The sequence below is a fragment of the Equus caballus genome, chromosome 22 (assembly GCF_041296265.1).
Source record: "Equus caballus isolate H_3958 breed thoroughbred chromosome 22, TB-T2T, whole genome shotgun sequence".
Classification (NCBI taxonomy): domain Eukaryota; kingdom Metazoa; phylum Chordata; class Mammalia; order Perissodactyla; family Equidae; genus Equus; species Equus caballus.
The window spans coordinates 45,728,395-45,747,012 of NC_091705.1; the positions used below are offsets into that span (position 1 = coordinate 45,728,395).

At 42.5% G+C, this 18,618-nt stretch overlaps 1 protein-coding gene across 17 annotated transcripts in view; it reads right to left on the reverse strand.

Annotated features, from left to right (window-relative positions):
• The window catches only part of LOC100056167 (serine/threonine-protein phosphatase 4 regulatory subunit 1), a 78,212-nt gene that overhangs the window by 21,697 nt on the left and 37,897 nt on the right, over positions 1-18,618 (reverse strand). For 11 of the 17 annotated variants that reach the window (XR_011430841.1, XR_011430843.1, XR_011430842.1 and 8 more), the window contains 3 exons: positions 17,954-18,060; positions 16,529-16,671; positions 7,102-7,248 (listed from right to left, as the gene is read on the reverse strand). Coding sequence is in view for 14 of the 17 variants with exons in the window: in XM_023626799.2 (XP_023482567.2) it covers positions 7,102-7,248; positions 16,529-16,671; positions 17,954-18,060 (397 nt within the window). In the remaining 3 variants the exon portion in view is untranslated. The remainder of the gene's footprint in view (positions 1-7,101; positions 7,249-16,528; positions 16,672-17,953; positions 18,061-18,618) is intronic. The other 6 variants (XM_023626801.2, XM_070247277.1, XM_070247279.1 and 3 more) reach the window with 1 other exon arrangement.

Consider the following 18,618-nt stretch of genomic DNA (forward strand, 5'->3'; position numbering starts at 1 on the left):
GCTGGGAGTTGGAGATCAGACAAGATAACTGCCTGCTACACACAAAAAAATCACTTTAGAGAAGCAAAACACTGGCAGTGTATTATTTACAATGTCTGGTGTTCAATTAAAAATAACTACCTATGTGTTGACAGGAAAATGTGACCCACAATAAAGAAAAAAAGCAGTCAATGGAAATCAACACCAAAATGATCTGAATGTCATAACCACCAGACAAGGACTTTAAAGGAGCTGTTATACATCTATTCAAGGATTAGAAGGAAAATTTATGCATAAAGAAGGACATATAGGAAATCTCTATATCACAGAGATGCAGAAAATTAAAAAGGCCAAAATATTATAGAGATGAAAAGCATAATAACTGAAATAAAAAGTTTAATGGACAGGCTTAACAGCAAACTGGAGGTGACAAAAAGTCACTGAACTTAAAGATAGATCAATAAAAATGATCAAATCTGAACATCAGAGAGAAAAATTACTTTAAAAAACCCTCAAAGATCTGCAGGACAATATTAAGTGTTTAACTTTGTGTAATCTAAGTACCAGACTGAAAGGAGAAAGAGAGAATGGCACAGAAAAAAGCACTTGAAAGAACAATAGCCAAAAATTTCCCAAATTAGGTGAAGGGCAGCAACACACAAATCCAAGGACTTCAATGAACACAAAGTGGGATAAGCATTCATTGTGCAAAGACAAAGAGGAGAGCCTCGACAGCAGCCAGAGAAAAAGGATACTTTATACACAGGAGTACATCTGCAAGACAGCTGACTTCTCCAGAAGACAACAGGGTGAAACCCTTAAAGGGCTGCAAGAAAAACAAAAAGAAACCCGTCAAGCCACAGTGCTACAGTCAGCAAAACCATCATTCAAAAATGAAGGCAAAATAAACACATTTTCAGATCAAAACAGAGATTTCATTATCAGCCAACCAAATTAAAAAAAAGTACTGAAGGAAGTTTTTTAGGCTGAAGGAAAATGATACTAGATGGAAACTCAGATCCAGGAAAAGAAGGAAGAGCACCAAAAAGGGCAAAAATGTGGGTATAAAAGGCTATATACTTTTTTCTCTTCTCTTGGTTTCTTCAAAAGATATCATTGTTTAAATCAAAAATTATAACAGCATATTTCCAGGTTCATAATGTAATGTGTTATGTCACAGCACATACAAAAACACAACACAACAAGCACAAAGGAGGAGAGGGAGAGCGTGGAACTACACTGTTGCAAGGTGCTATATTTTCTGAAAATCCTCGATAGAAAAATTAAAAAGCAATTAGCCCAAAGGAAGGCAGGAAAGAACTAACAGAGGAACAAAAACAGATGAGACAAATGGAAAAAAAGTAACAAAATAGCAGCATTAAATCCAAATATAATCAATAATTACATTAAACATAAATGGACTAACATTCCAATTAAAAGGCAGAAACTGTCAGACTGGATATAAAAGCAAAACCCAACTCTATGCTAATGAAAGCAAGAACACTTTAAATGTAAAGACATGAGGTTGACAGTGAAAGGATATAAACAAATCTACTATGACAAACAAAAAGGACAGGAATGCTGGAGTGGTAACAGTAACATCACAGTAGACTATCAACCACATATTACTATCAGAGACAAAGTCATTTCTTAATAAAAGGGTCAATACATCAGAAAGATATATACATTAAATGTGTGGCTTTAAATGCTCAAAATGGAAAAGAAAGTAGCCTTAAAAATATTGTTTCCTCCTTTAGAAGCCAGAAAAATACAAGCAAGTTGAAGAATTAAGGGAATAATAAAGCGTAGCAATCGATGAAAAAGAAAACAAGCAATAAAGAAACTGACAAAGCCAAAAATTGGTTCTTTGGAAATATTAATAAAACTGACAAGAGACTAAAAAGATAGCAAGACTGATTAAGAAAGACCAAAAAGAGAAAACACAAGTTACCAATATCATAAATGACAGGGGATAACACTACAGATCTCACAGGAATTAAACGGATAAAACAATATTGTTGGGGCCGGCCTGGTGGCAAAGTGGTTAAGTTGATGCACTCCACATGAGCAGCCCCGGGTTCATGGGTTTGGATCCCAGGCATGGACTGACACACTGTTCATCAAGCCACACTGTGGTGGTGTCCCACATACAAAATAAAGGAAGACTGGCACAGATGTTAGCTCAGAGTCAATCTTCCCCAAGTAAAAAGAAGAGGGTTGGCAGCAGATGCTAGCTCGGGGATACTCTTCCTCACCAAAAAAAAATAATATTTAAACAAACTTATCCTAATACATTTAACAACTTAGATGAAATTAATAAATTCCCTAAAATACACAACTTATTCAATGACACAGATGAAATAACAAATCTGAGTAGCCCCATATCTGAATTGAATCGGTTATCAAAAACCATCTCACAAAGAAAACTCTAGGACCAGCGGTCTTACTGGTGAATTCTAACAAATGTTTAAGGGAAAAATAACAACAGTCTTAAACAAAATCTTTCAGAAAATAGCAGAGAGTACTTCCCAACTCATTTTTTGAGGCCAGAATAACCCAGATTCTAAAACCTGACAAAAACATAATAGGGGAAAAAAAAAACTGCCTACAATAGTCTTCTTGAATACAGATGTGAAAATTACCAACCAAATGTTAGCAAATAATGAAGAGAACACTCTTCACAGTAGAATGTCAACTAGAATCATCAATGGACACCAATACGAGTGGGTGAAAATTCAACAAAAAGCATCCTTACATAGTTTCAAAGTAACTCCCCTTAATACTTCCTGAGGGGAAAAGCAGTACCCAGAAACTCAGCAGACACCGACCCTATCTACTAAGTCATGAGTTAATAGCACCAAGATCAGGAGAAGCTGAAGCCTTGGGCCTCCTACTGTGAAACATAAGAATACATTACTTCTGTGATATCCTGCCGAAAACGCAGAGCCTGATCTAATCATGAGAGAACATCAGACTAACACAAAGAACTGCCCTCTCCTCTTTCAACGTGGTAACGTCGCAAAATTCGAGGAAAGATTCAAGGCCTGTTCCAGACTAAAGGAGGCAGAGAGAGATGATGATTCAGTGCAATGTGTGATCCTGGACAAATGACAACATCTGAACAGGAACTGCAGATAAGATATTAGCACTGTATCAGTTACATTTCCTGATTTTGACCAATGTACTAAGGTTGTTTAAAAGAGAATTCCTTGTTTTTACGAAATAAACACTGAAGTATATAGGAGTAAAGGGGCACAATGTCTCCAATTTACTCTCAAATGGCTCAGAAAAATATATATACATATGTGTATGTATATATCTGTGTGTGTGTGTGTGTCTGTGCGCACGTGCACACGTGTGTAGAAAGAGGGAAAATATGATAAAACACATGGAGCTAAATATAAGCTACTGGAGAATCTGGATACAGGTATACAGTTCATTCCTGCAACTTTTCTACAAGTTTGAAATTAAAAACAAATTAAAAATCACCTCCCCCAAATTTTTAAAGAACTCTCCCACTCCCCCCCAAAAAGGAAAAAGAAAAGGAGGGAAAGAAGGGAGGGAGGGAGGGCTTTCCTGTCTCTGCAGGCTGCTCTTCCCACTACTCAGCACTGCCCTTTTACAGCAGAAAAAGGTCCAGGGTTAGCAGTGCACCCTCCATTGCATTTGGAATCTGCACACAGCTGACAAGAGGGCAAAGAAAACCAACCAGAGTAGGGGAAGGGGAAATGATCCCCACAACACGAATGAGGAAAAGTCTTCCAAACTTAGAGGACACATATTTCTGATCTGATGCTGGGCAGAGCTGTGTACTGTGACAGCCACAATAAATGAGGACACAAGGCCTCCGTATCCAGGGCAACAGGCAACTAAAGATTAGTGCCCGGTATCTCCATCCACCCCTGTCCATCTGCCACACCCACATGACCTTATTACCAGCCATATAAGACAAATTCAGATTCATTAAAAGTCAGCACACCAAGTGACAAGAAATGATATTCCTGTGGCCCTGGGAACCACTTGTATGGAATGACGATCTTCACTTAGTTGCTTGGAGCCCACTATTCTTTATAGCACATAACCACAACATTCTTTTTAAATAAATGCACAAATAAAAATGAGCTTAAAAAGAGGAATGACGACAAAAAATGAGGAAGCCTTAATGTGAAAACGTGTTGGGAGAGAAAAATAGGCTTCTGACAATTAGTTATAATCTCAGAATGCTAATGGCCTTCCTGCAAGCAAGAGGAATTATAATTGGTCTCCAGTGGCCTGTTTATGCTGTCTAGATATAATTACAGGATACAGCACTTCCAGTTTTTACCGATCCATTCATTCAACAACCAGCATTTATTCAGTACTGACTCTGGGCCTGGCACTGTGCTGGGTGCCGTAGCAGAATGACAGCTGTGTTTAAGAAGCTCACCATTTTGAAGGAGAAATAAACAAACAAACCAAGTTCACAATTCAATCGCTAAATGATAGAGACAGATATGAACTAAGCCTTCTGACGCAGGAAGGAAGAAGACACTCCTGTTGCCTGGCATATCTAGAAAGACTTCACAAAACAAAATGCATATGTATGTGAGAAACCAGGATGGAGGAAACCAACATGTAATTGGTACTGCATAACTCAATTTTAAAATGCCCAGGACATATCTAGTTGGCTATCTTTGATTTTCCTAATCATGTATGCGCCGGGCTTGCTAGCATCAGAATCAAATGATTGTAACTTCCAGTGAGAATGAAAAGTCTAATGAATAGATGCACATTTTGTCTATGGAGGCGGGCAGTTTCCTCAGAGAGAGAAGCAATTCCTTCAAAACAAAACGGCACTGTTCTGAGAGTGTGTGTGTTTATGTACATACAGATGTAGCAATATTCACACCATATGGCTGCAAAGACAGCCCCAAAACACAAGGGCATTGGAGCAGCACAATTTGCTTCTTTTCTCACCTACGACCTCCTCACAAGTACACGTCGATGCCTGCAGTGTTTGGTGTGTCACTCACAGACCAGCTAAATGAGACCCTGCCCTCCTTGGGGAGCTCAGCAAATCACAAATGTGGCCGTCTTTTCCTTGAAGAATGAAATCCACTCTCTACCCATATTGTCATTTCCTAGCTAAAAAGAAAACAGCACCCTCTGTGCTCTGCAACTCTGGATGCCCAAGGAGTGAGTCCCTTCCAAGACCCCTTGGCCTGCAGGCTCCAAGGAAAGAAGACAGAGCATCTTCTGAATCTGACCAAAGCACGCACGGGCCAGACAAGGCTCCCAATCCTGCTTCCATCAGGGGTCCACAGGCAGAGAAGGGGAGCTCCTCCAGAAATACCCCGACACACAGGTGTGCCTTGGCCTGGGGAGGGTTCAAGACCCCTTTGCTTCTCTGCAGCCACATTTGAAAGCTTATACACTCAAGTAATTACATCAGCAACTCACTTTGAATGAAAAACACAATCGATGTGAACTAATTTGTTCTGCAAGTGATTTGTGGAGAGAGCTTTTTGAAGGCTTGTTATATTTTCCAAATATTTTCACCAAAAAAAAAGGAGAAGAAGAAGAATATTGCTGACAAGAATGGAGTGGTTGGAAAGGAAACAAAATAAAAATCATGCAAAAATGACTTGAGCATTATTTGTCATAGGATTATCAGTCTTTAGTGATAAGATATTTGGTTGTCAGCTGTAACCTTGGAAACTCGCCTGCCCAACTTTCAAACAAAAAAAAGATCTAGTTGGCAAAGTTCACTGCTCAGCTGCCAAATACCCCAGCTAAATGATATTATCCAGGTTCATTTTGCAAAATAAATTTAATTTCTTACAGAGAAATTTGAAATTTATAAAAGAACCCTGGAGAATTTGAATTTTAATAATCAATTATTCTTCAGCCTGATTCATCTTATAAACATATGGAATATGCAAAAATTAAATTAGTTTAAAAAGCCAGACCTTTAACTCATAGTTGAAGAAAGCTTTTACATAAATGAAGAATAATTGCCAAATGTTCTGATGCTGTAATACAATCTTTTAGCTCTGTGGTGTATGTTTCTGCACTTTGAAAAAGAAAATTCCTTTCTCTACCATCATTTTTTTCCAACCAAGAAAACAACTATCTTCTATATCTTACTGTACTCATAATTAAGGCTTATGATTTTTTAAATCTTTATGCACGATTTATCCTGAAATGGTAGAATACTCCTGGACTCCTACTTCTGGACACAAATGGAAAGGGCTGTGCTGCGCAGCATCACCTGCACAGGTAGGTGGAGGCGGCAGCCGCACCAGCAAACAAGGGGGCCCTGGGCAGCCTCCCCCTGAGCCACAGAGAAGGCCTTAGGACAAGCTGGGGAGTCCTGGTCTAAGGGCGACACGTGAAAGCCAGCACTGGCTCATCAACTGCCAGTTTGTGAACAAGGGTCCCAGAAGCAAGTAGAAAGTCCTTGATTGTACGATCATTGCACAACAAGGACAGAACCTTACAAACCCAAGGACGTTGCAAAATTGACTATTAAAAGTAGAAGAAATTTAGGTTTTATACTATTCCTTTAATTGTATACCTTAACTGACATGAGAACAAATACCTCCACACAGTATTTCCCACACTGCTGTAAACATTTTGCCCATGTCTACGTTCGTCAGAGTGATGCTTTCATATTTGCCGACATACCTGCTTTAGACTCGTCCTAATCTATAAAATAGACACACGTGTCTACTAAATTTTTTTTAATTGTCCAAGCACCACCTAAAATCATCTTCCATACCAGCCTGGGTTCCTTACTTTGGGAAACAAGGTCCATGATTCAAGTAGGTTCAAGGATTTACCTATAAATCTCAGCATCTTGCCCAGCAGAAGTCTAACCCAGCTGCCACAACTCTACCCGAATCACTCCAATTTCCCAAGCTCTGCCTTCATGAGACAATTGGGGACATAAGGAGAATCACTTCCAAACACGCTCAGATCTGAACCATGAACTTTCTCTGACCGAGGTCAAGTCACCAGCCACCTTGCTTATGGGAACAGTGCTGGCCAACATCGAGCGCATGTGATACTTCAAGTCACTCACACGCCAAGCTATGGGGCAGTCCCCCAAGGTGCGCGGCTGTCATTGCCGGAAAGACTCACGTTCACAGCCTCTGCTTTATATTCATCATCACTGTCCGGGGCAGAGAGCGCCAGCAGGATTGGACACACTTTGTTTTCAATATCATGCTGGAAAATGAGATCTTGTTCCAAAAGAATCAAGAGCACTTCCTGACTTGATTTTCTAACCTAGAAGAGGAAAAACGGCAAAAGGTGAAATACAGAAGCAAGGTGCTGTCAGGATCAAGAGCAAACTCCTCCAGCAGAGCGCTAAGCTGGCCCTGCCTCCCCAGCCCTGCGGCGCACGTGAACCACACAGGTCTCGGGCCCTCTGGTCGCACTTCCTTCCTGAGGCCTTAGAACATGCCGCTTCCTCTGCCTGACTGACTCTTACCATTCCTCTGCTCTCAGGCCAAGCATCCCTTTGCCCTGAGCCCAGTCAGATCAGGTCCCCCAGCTGCATGCTAACAGTGCCCTGCACTCTTCCTGCACAACTCCCATTCCAGGTTTCTACACATACACACACACACATCTTTTTTTTTCTGTATGATTACACATTGCCATCTGTCTTCCCCACTGCCAAGAGTGAACCTTGAGGGTGGGTCCCATACCTAATTTGTCCTTTGTCCTTCCGTGCACCCTCAGGACCTGGCCACATATGGACAACACAGAGCGCATCTTCCCTCCACAGGCACAGGGATTGGAAAACACAGTGCCATCCTCCAGCTGCTTTGTAAAACCCCAGCACACCACACCCGGGCATGAATTATGGATGCTGCAATAGAAGGCAGCAGGGCAGGGGCCCAGAGAAGAATCCCCACAAGGTGGGACACAGAAAACAAAGACTCCTGAGTCCACAGAAGAGGAAGGTTGAGGACCTGTTTGTTCTTCGCAGTCTGCATGGGGTGAGCAAGCACTAGAGCTCAGAGGGATCCTCAGAAGCTGGAGAGAGACCATCTTTGGGGAAATGAAAGCACAGGAAATTCCAATTTATAGAGCAAGTAATGAAATATGCAGCTCATCACGGTAAGGCAAGAAAATCGCAATGGGACCCAGAAGTGTGTAGATAGAGTCGCAGATGATTAGCGGATAGCAGGTGATCAAAGACGGCTAGCCCGGGAGACTGAAGCCACGAAGGCAACCCCACATTAAAGATTCCGAACAGCTAACAGGATGAAAACAGTATTTTAGAAAGATTATTCCAGTAGTAGTGTTCCAAGCAAACTGGAGGTGATGAAAGACTGAGGGCAGAAAAGTCAGCAAAGGAGCTATTCCAACAATCCCAGTGGAGGGGGCGAAGAGAGAAAAGGCGCTGCCCTGGCACAGGGGACAGGACTTGCTGCCCAACTACAAGCAGCAAAAGCCCCCAACAACTCTGAGCTGTCACTCACTGAGTGTCTGACACATGCCAGGAGCAGAGAACACGAGAGGAGCACAGACCAGAAGAGCCAGACCCACCAGCCACCTCACTACCTGACCCAATCCCAGGATGGCCGAGAATGCCAGAAGGCAGCAGCGCTGGGGGGGACGCTCCAAGCAGGGAGGGGAAGCCTTGAGCAGACGTGGAGCCAGATGTCGAAGGCAGTCAGAAACCTGCCAAGAGTGGCAGAAGGGTGGCCCCCAAAAGTTAGGTCCATGTCAAATCCTTGGAATCTCAGCATGTGGCCTTCTCTGGAAAAACAGTCTTTGCAGACGTGATTAAGTTAAGGATCTTGGAAGCATTCAGGATTATCAGGGTGGGCCCTAAATACAATCACAAGTGTCCTCATAAGAGAACGGCAAGAGGAGAAGACAGAAGAGGAGGAGGTCATGTGAAGAAAGAGGCAGAAACTGGAGTGATGCAGCCACAAGCCAAGGAAGCCGGGAGCCACCAGTAGCTGAAAGAGGCCAGGAAGGGATTCTAGCCTGGGGACTCCAGAGTGAGCGCAATCCAGACAACCCCTTGATTTTCAACTTCTGGCCTCCAGAACTGTGAGAGAATAAATTTCTGTCATTTTAAGCCACCCAGTGAGTGGTACTTTGTTATGGCAGCCCCAGGACACTAATACACCAAGCGATGCTCATACACCAGCATGCTCAGAGATACAGAGAGGTGAAGCCTGGAGATGTGTGAGAAGAACGGACGGCAGCATGGCGGAGTGGTGGGGCGGGAGGCTGGAGGGCCAGCCGAGGTCGGAGTAGGAAAGGTTTTCAGTGCACCACCAAGACCTCCGGTGCACTGGGGAGCCCCCAGGGTTGCAAAGCAGAGTGACAAGATCAGACATGGATTCACTGAGGGTGACAGTTTAGAAACCTCAAATGGTTCTGAAAGCTGAGAGAGCAGGTGAGGGGCTCCCAGGCAGAGAAGCTTCCAGCTTTGACCCAAGCATGGATTTGGGGGGTAGAGGACAGGAAGCAGAGGGGCAGGGGGCCGGTGGCGTAGAGGTTAAGTTCACACGTTCCACTTTGGCAGCCCAGGGTTCACCAGTTCAGATCCCGGCTGTGGACATGGCACTACGTGGCAAGCCATGCTGTGACAGGCATCCCACATATACAGCAGAGGAAGATGGGCATGGATGTTAGCTCAGGGCCAGTCTTCCTCAGCAAAAAGAGGAGGATTGGCAGCAGATATTAGCTCAGGGCTAATCTTCCCCACAAAAAAAAAAAAAAAAGAAAGAAAGCAGAGGGGCAGGTTTGAAAGACACTGCGGAAGAGAGTTGAGTGTGTCACTGAAGACGATTATAGAAAATCAAAGTTGACTCTGGGGTCTTGGCCTCAGGCCACCATTAACCAGATGGAGAAAATGGAAGGAGAACCAAGAGTGAGGGTAGGGAGAGGTGCAGGCGCTGGAGAGTCTGAGCTCCATGCGACACGGTAGATCTCCAGGGAGAGCCACTCCTGGGCTGCGAAGATAGAGGTCAGCAACTCACAGACTCCAGAGACCCAGGTGAAGGCCAGTAGTCTGGTGTTCCCATGCACGTGGATGCCCCTAGGCCCATGGAAGCAGATGAGACCATTGAGGGGATCCTGGCACCATGAGAAAAAGACCAGAAAACACCCTGAAGGGCAGGCAAGGACCAGGGCTAGTGACAGAGACCAGGGAAGACGCAGGCATGAAGGAAGGGAAGCGGCTGAGAGGACACGTAAGCACGCAACACGTGAGACTGCAGTGGTTGGAACACTGCGCCCTCATCGGCATTCTGCAATTACTAGCTGGGCCACTTTGGACAAGGGACTTAGCCTCTCTGAGCCTCCATTTCTTCATCTGTAAAGTGGACACTAGGAGGACCCATCTCACAGGGTGGCTGCAGGGATGAAACGACCTAATCTACGTAAAGGTCTTAGAACACTGTCAGGGGCACAGTAAGCCCCAAGTAAATGCTGACTGTTATTGTTACTGAGGTCGTATTATTAGAAGCCAAGGGAAGGAAGGTTCAGACAATCCCAGTCCAGATCTGCCTGATGATGAGCTCCAGGAGAAACAGAGAACATGTCCTGGTCACCTTTTCATCTCTATTGCCAGGGTAAGGCAACATTACCCTAGTGGGCATCCAAGAAGGGTTTCTTCGAAAAGCTAAAAGTAGTTAACAGTGACATGGTGCAAATGGATCAAGCAAAGGAGTAAAAAGAAGAGAAGACACCGGATAGATAAATAAATTGTGGGAAAAATATAAATGCAATACCATAAACAGTTAAAATGAGTGACCAAGAGCTCTCTGCATCAATGTGGACAGATCTTAAAAACGGAGGAATAAAAGCAAGCGGCAGAATGGAGAGTACAGTCTGACACCATTTCTCTAAGGCTTTAAAGCACCCAAAACAAGACACTCTCTTCTTCAGGGCCACTCACGTAAGTGGTGTGACTATAAACCCTGGATGGGCAGCGACACACCAAGTGCAGGATGGCAGTTTCTGACGAAGGGGACGAAGGGAGAAGAGGGTGGCGAGAAGGGGCACAGAGCAGTTTCAACCATACGCATAACCCAGAAATAAAAACAAAAAAGCTCGAAGCAAAACTGCACCACGCAAACATTTGCTGAATATAAGCAGTAGATACACGGGTCTTTACTACACAAACCTCTTGTGTGATTAAAATATCTCAGGATAGTTTAAAAACTGAAACTATCTTTGAAAAAACAAAAACATTGGATTTCACACTGAGATTAGTTAAGTCCGGGGCCAGATACCGTCACCTGGCTGTGGGGGGCATCGGCTGCAGGGCACCAGGGGCTTACACCTGAAAGGGAGCCCATGTAGGGGCTGAGGCTGCACAGAGTCCTCTCCTCCTGCAAGAAGCTTGGCCTCAGGGAAAGGAGTGGTGGGGAACTCAGGGTCAAGGCCAGGGAACAGAAAGAGGAGACTTAGGCATGATTGTAATTGAAAGAGAAAAGCCAATGAGAGACACTGGAAAAATAAGCAAAAACGTAAGGAGACAGGACCAAAGAAGGAAATGAAGACCTCAGACTTAAGGCAGTGAGACATCCATTCCCTTGAGACAGAAGGCAAGTAGCTTAGGACCACTGAAGAAATGTGGCTACATTACCAAATGGAGAGTTTACAGCCAATTTAGTTCTACAAATCTTTACTAAAAATATACCAGGTACCAGACCATGTGCTAGGTCACAGAGATAAATAAAATAAGATCTAGTTCCTACAGTCAGGGGCTCAGAGCCCAGAATAGGAGAGAAACTATTGGGTACAATATCCAGTAGAGCCTGGGCAATCCCAAAGCATACAACAGATGAACCTCATGAAATGGGACCTGACACCCTGCGCTCCTTCTCCAGCTCAGCAGCTCCCAACACACATGCCTATACTTCTCTGCACCTCGGGTTCCTCACCTCTGAAACAAGGATGAATTAACAAGCATACCCATCCTTCACAAGGTGGTCGAGAGTAAATAAAATAATCCATGCCAATCCTGGAGCATGGCATGTCACACAGTGAGCTCAAGAAATGGCAGCTGTTAGCAGTAGTAGTAGTCACAGTAATAATATTGATACCATGCCCGATTTTGTGAATTGCATACCTCACAAGTCACTGCATGTTCAATGGCCATGAAAAGTACCTGATGACGAATAGAGAAAGACAAGCTGTCCTGAGATGCAGATGCTGAGTAGGACCTGGAATACCCATTCCTACATGCAAAAAAATCTGCATCTTTATCGAATTAAGAATCCTAACTCACTGGGGACCTTCAGGCACTCCCAGCACCCAAGAGTGTGGATATCTGGAAGGGTTGGCATCTGTTAAAGTGAGGTAGAGACTGACAGGACTAAGAGAGAAGGGGCATTCAGAAGGAGCAAGGAGGTCAGCATCAGCAGAATGACAGGAACTGGGCTGATGCCTGTAGTGTCAATGGCGGGATGGGGACAGGTAGCCCAACCAGGAGTCTGGGATTTGTCTCATGGCATTAAAGAGTCCAAAGAACGTTCAGTAAGATATGACTTCATCATATTTCTGTGTTTAAAGACGACAGGATTGGCGAAGGGGGTGTACTCAAGGGGTTACGTTTTTATTATAGAAACAAAAGAGACATGGCGTGGTCTAACTGGATGCAGGAGGTGAAAGAAGGAAGGATTTTGATGGTTCCCAGGTTGTGGCTCTGGGGAACTGAACAAAGGAGATGGTGGTTCCATTCATTGGAAGAGCGGATGAAGACTGAAGGCCTCCATTTTCTCTGTGAAGTAAAAGGCAAGGTCACCTGCTTGGTGCGAGACAGGGTGAGGTGAAGAGGCTTGATCAAAGTGGCAAAGGTCTCAAAGAGCTGCCAAGGATAATGTGAAAAGCAGCTGATGAGGGACGAGTAAAAGGATTGCCAAGCAGCGCTGCAAGTCCTGCTGTGATTGGAATCCATAAATTTGCAACGGCACCAATCAATGCATGATGGGACTCCCCGCACCAAGCTCAGCAACCTGGGATGGAGGAGCCCGTGGGCTGGGGATGGGCAGGTAGAGCCAGTGTGGTGGAAGCACTGTCAAAAGGATAAAAAATGCAGGGTGGGGACGGGCCTGAAATGGTGGGATGATAAAGGCAGCAGCTGAGGGAGAACAGGAAGTAAAGGCAGGAGGACAATGGGAGGCAGGGAACCAGAGTCCTCCAGGGCAGGAAGGCTCAGGGTGGTGGGACAGAAGGAAGGATGGCAAGTTGTGGTGACAGAGGGGAAGGTTATCTTTGGGATTTCAGAGCTAAGACAGTTCTGGAGACCCCAGGGGAGGAGGAGTGACAGCAGGAGCGGGGAGCAGCGGGGATGGCTGTTGAAGTGCATCTGCAGCACGGGCTGACAGCAGGGAAGTCCTGCTCTTGGCCATTGACACAACTCTTGAGCAAACACAGGCTGAGTGTCAGGCAGCAGGCTAGAGCCTGGGGTCAAAACCACAGTTCTTGCCTCTACCCTTCTGGAATCGAATATATGGCAATGATATATGACAAAGGTCAGGGAAATGTCAACTCCCCTGACCCAGTATAACTTCATTTTCAAGAATGTATCCAAAGGGAAAAGAAAAGCCTATAGAAGAATATAACCGCATGCTTTATGATGCTCACTGCATCCATAGTACAAAACACCGAAAGAAACCTCAGCATTCAAAAAAATTGAAACTATGAAGATTAAGAAGATGTACAATGTCTACGACATGTAGATGAGCTCTCTGGGGCAGAAAATCTGTCCTTCTCATCTCTTTATCCCCAGCAAGATGCACTGTGCTTGGCTCATAATGGGCACTCAGAAACTGAATAAATGAATGAACAGAAAAAATTACATCACATTATGATTAGACCCATGTGGAAAAAAATGTAAGCACCTGGAGAAGAAAATGCAAAAATAATAAAAATACTGATGTTAGCAAAGTAGAAACAGGATAACTTCTTTCCTTATTTGAAAATTACATTTAATTTTATCACACTGTTTAACGATTAAAAGTGAGTGCTCTTTTAAAAATGCTTGGATCAAAGGAGAAATACAAGGCAAAACAGTAGAATTTCTTGAAAATAACAATAATGAAAACTTGGCATATAACTAAAAATTACAAATACTTCTAGCCTTTGTGGAAATCCATCCCCAAAATAAATTGACACAAATAAAAATGATGCAAGGCTACTTGTTGCAAAAATTTTTAAGTGACAAAACAGTAGAAATAACTCCTTTGTCTGTCAGAAATGTCTATCAGTAAACTCTGATACTTCTCCCCAGTGGAGTACTACACTGCCAGGAAAAGGAATGAGGAAGCTTTCCCTAGACTGCTATGGACTGATCTCCAGGGCAGCCTAGCCAGTGGGCAAGGCAGGGGGCAGAGCCTCAGGTACGGTGTGTCATCTTGCACCTGAGAAAGGGACAAGGCAGTGCAGAATACATGGATATATGCCTATCCTCTTACAGTTATTTGCCTGTGTGTATTTTTTAGAGGTAAGAATAAACTAAAACCTAATAAAAATGGTTAGCTATAGGGGAAGGAGAGAATAGGTTGGGGGGATAGGGAAGGAAGTCAGACTTCTCTGAATGTACTTTGTTTTATAGTTTTGACTTTGGAATCATGTAAAAAACATTTTGAATAATTCCATTTAAATTAAATAAAAATGTAAAAACTGAAGCAATTCCTAAATATAAAAAATAAATGGAACAAATGAGCCTGTGTATCAACTTGGCAGCTTAACCACAGAGAGAAGGGTTAATGCAAGTGACTTTAGAACACAGTAATAATAATAGGACGGTACATCTCTAGTGGGAGATAGCCTAAAAACAAAAGAAACACAAAGAAATCTTAAACTATATTCAGTAATCCTATCATATTGTTAGTAATATTACTGGTATTTTTATTTTGGATACACACATATACATACATTAATGCCCTTAAGAAGCAAGATTTGTACTGTGTTAAAAAAAAAGATACAAATATAAAATCAAACAAGTAAAAAGCCCTATAATCCTAAATTTGAGTTGGAAATATCAATATACACTCATGAAGTATTTTTACTTTTTTAAGAAAATAAATTGCTCTGCCACTAGAGGCAATGACCAATCCTGTAGCAACGAGCACCCCAGGCCTCAGATTCTGGTTTCTTATTATCATTTCCCTTGTAAAGGAACCAGGGTTCCTTGGAGAAATAGCTGATTCCAGGCAGAGGTGAGGTGTCAGAGTCTACTGGGTTAGATCAAGAAGATTCAGGAGACAACTTGAAGGGTCTCCACTGGTCAAAGGTAGGACAATTTGATCATCAAAAAGAATGATGACTACAATGGATTAAAACCTACCTAACTTGTTAAAATCCAGGAGTTCATAATCATACTCAAAGAAATTTTAAAAACCTAATTGGTAACCTTTGTAGATTATTAGGACACCAACCAATTATTCTAGAAATTGGAAAATAAAGGGAAAAAATAAAGCTTTTATCCTATCTTCCCTAGGCAAACAGGTTTTCCAGGGTTACCAAATAGCTGAGGGGGAAGTTCTTTATAGGAGAAGTCCAGCTATTAAATTAAGGAGGAATGATGGAATTAGAGGATCATATTTTTACATCCTCTAATGAAATCCTGGATCTAGGCAACGATGGCCAATGGCTGCCCATAGGTTGATGGGGAACTCTGCAATGAACAGATAAGGCTGACAAAACCTGAATTCAGTGATGACACTGCCTTTGTGCTCCCTGATTTGATGCAGCAGGAAAACATAGCAGCACCTAAAAAGTATTCTCACTACACTATACAAAAATCTGAGTCTGCCCGAGCCTCTAGACTTAAACACCAATTGCAGGAAATACTGGGAATAGAGAAACACCTCAAACAACACACAGAGGATGTAATCAGCCAGATCCCAAATGTGGGAAATCCGATAGGACTAATGACCTAAATTACAGGGAAGGGGGAACTGTTATAAATTACATGAGACTTAAAAGACACATCAACCAAACGCAATGTGTGGACCTTGTGTATATTCTGATATAAACAGACTATCTGCAAAAAAACAGATTTATGAGAAAATTTAAACAATGACTAGATACTAGACAATATTAAGGAACTATTGATAATTTTTATACCTGTGATAATGGTGTTATCGTTACTTTTTTTTCAAGCGTCTATATTTCTTATAGAGCGACATTAAAGGATTTACAGTTGAAATGATATGGTGTCTGGGAAATGCTTTTATCTGGGCTGGATTTATCTGGGTAAGATAAAGGAGAAAAAAATGGTCAAATGTTAATGATAGTTGAAGCTGGGTGAAGAGTACGTGGGCATTCATTTTAATATTCTCTCCACTGTTACGTGTGTTTGAAATTTTCCATAACAAAAGCTTAAAAAAAAAAAAGAAATATCCCATGATAATAAGAATGAGTGCTGTCTATCTTGCCACATGACTAGAGGGACTGGCACAAATAGACCTTTTGTTCTTGAATCACTTAACTCTAGGATGCTGCTTTCTGAATGGTGAATATCAGCTGAAATAAGACTGAAGAGAACTTGCTCCAGAGATCGCAAGGTTGCACTTTTCCATACCTGATTGTTTGGATCTGTGAGGTACCTCACTACAATAGGTATGAGATATTCAGAGAACATCAGTGGAAAATTTGATCTGTTTTCTTGTAAAAAAATGGCAATAGGAGGAATCTGTTCCATCAGCTCAGTCCGCACTGTGGGCTCTGCAGCAATAAAAAATAAAAAAAGAGAATTATATAAGAATAAGCCAAGCATCTTATATAGTATATACTGATAGTTTCTGCCTTTCTTACTAAAATACTTCATCAAGGAAATTAGACAAATGCAGTTTAAAAATCATTTCCCATTTAGAGTATTTATGCTACAGACAGGCTTAAAAAGCTAATAAGCCATAACGCAATATAAAAACATAAAAAGAAGAGAGAATGACAACTCTATTATAACAAGCCATATATAAATCGAGGAGGGAGCAAGAAGTCTGCATGCTGGGCCAGCATCCAAAAGCCATTACAACTAATGGCATATACGCCAGACCTGTGGGTTGTGCTTATTTAAATTCCAGCCAGAATGTATACATTATAAATAATTCTTTCATAAATGCACTCCCCCACAATCCACGCATCCCAATTATTTCTAAGGCAAAGCATTAAACAAAAGAGCAGCTCGAGCTCCAATATACCACATTAAATTTAACACAAATATATAATTGCTTCAGCACGGTAAATGGTGACTCATTTACCAAGAGAATCCATTTAAGGATTCAAAACATCCACTTGGGGCTCTTTAAAAGCGTTGCGTCATATTCATATGAATATTTTAAACTAATATGGGAGCTATACAGAAGGCTTATTTTTCTATTTTCAGTTAAAATGATCAAAATCTAAAGCAAACCTAAGATTCCCAAAACTTTCTGAAGCTGTTCACTAGTCATTATAAGTGCAGAGTTGGGGGTGTGGAGAGCAGCTGTCAGTACTGGCAACCCCACTGCTCACTCATCTTACTCATCTTCACCGTGTGGGGGGAGTGGATAGGGAGCGACAATATCTTAGAGTCCACCATAGGGCAGTCTGCTTTTCTTCCAGGATAGCAGTCATGGAGAGGTAGAAAGAGAAAGAAAAATCAAGACTAGCCTACAAAGATCATAGGTGAGGGAAACTAATGACTGGGATTGTTCTAATCCAAAGGACCTCTTTTGATTTGGTATTTCTTAGCAACCAATAGTCTGGCAAAACTCATGAAATACAAGAGGCCTAATTCCCAAGGCAAATAGCATTCATAGCCATTAGTCACTCTAATTTCTAAAAATAAGGATATTCGATGCCAAATAAGATGCCCATTCTTCATGACAAAATCCATTCATGGTTGTATAGTGCTTAAAATTTACTGATTAATAAACAAGTTTTTTCTAATCAGCTACCATTGTTGATACACAACTTCTTGGAAATGCAGAAGTAAAAAATAAAAGCATACAATCCTTGTACAAACCTGCATCTTCTGACAATCTGACCACAATCTCCATTACTGTTAAGAAGTCGTCTTCATTGTTACTGAAGTCCCGGAAGATATCAAGCAGCCCTCTGGCAATAATCTGACTGTGGAGACAGAAATGACCCACACGGTTACAGGGCACCACTGCCTGCCAGTGCACTGATTCCTGGCGTCATGCTAAGAGCAGGTAACACAACCAATGATCAAAGGAAAGTCAACAACTTCTGTCCAGAGGGAGGAGAGACTGGCAAGGAACATCCAAAGATGGTCATTCCGATGTGTCAACATCCTACAGGAAGAGGGCCCATATCCTCCAGTCTGGTGGTCCCTGGAAGTCGAAACTGTCCACTTGGGACAGGGAAAAGTTTTTTCACCTTTTCTGACTGATTCTTCAGGCCTAGATAGATTTGGAAGAGAGGTCTCATGACAGTGGGAGAGAATTAAGTGACCAATAAATGCAGAAGGAAAAGGCTCAAAGAGGCACTGATGGCCATTTCAATCTCGAATAGCCTCTACCCACTGCGTGTCAGTAACGTCCCCCCGGCTCCTACCCCCCCATGATGTGACAACCAAAAACGTCTCCAGACATTGCCAAATGTCCACTGGGGGAAATCACCTCCATTGGAGAACTACCACCTTAGAGGACACTGGGCAAAAGGTGG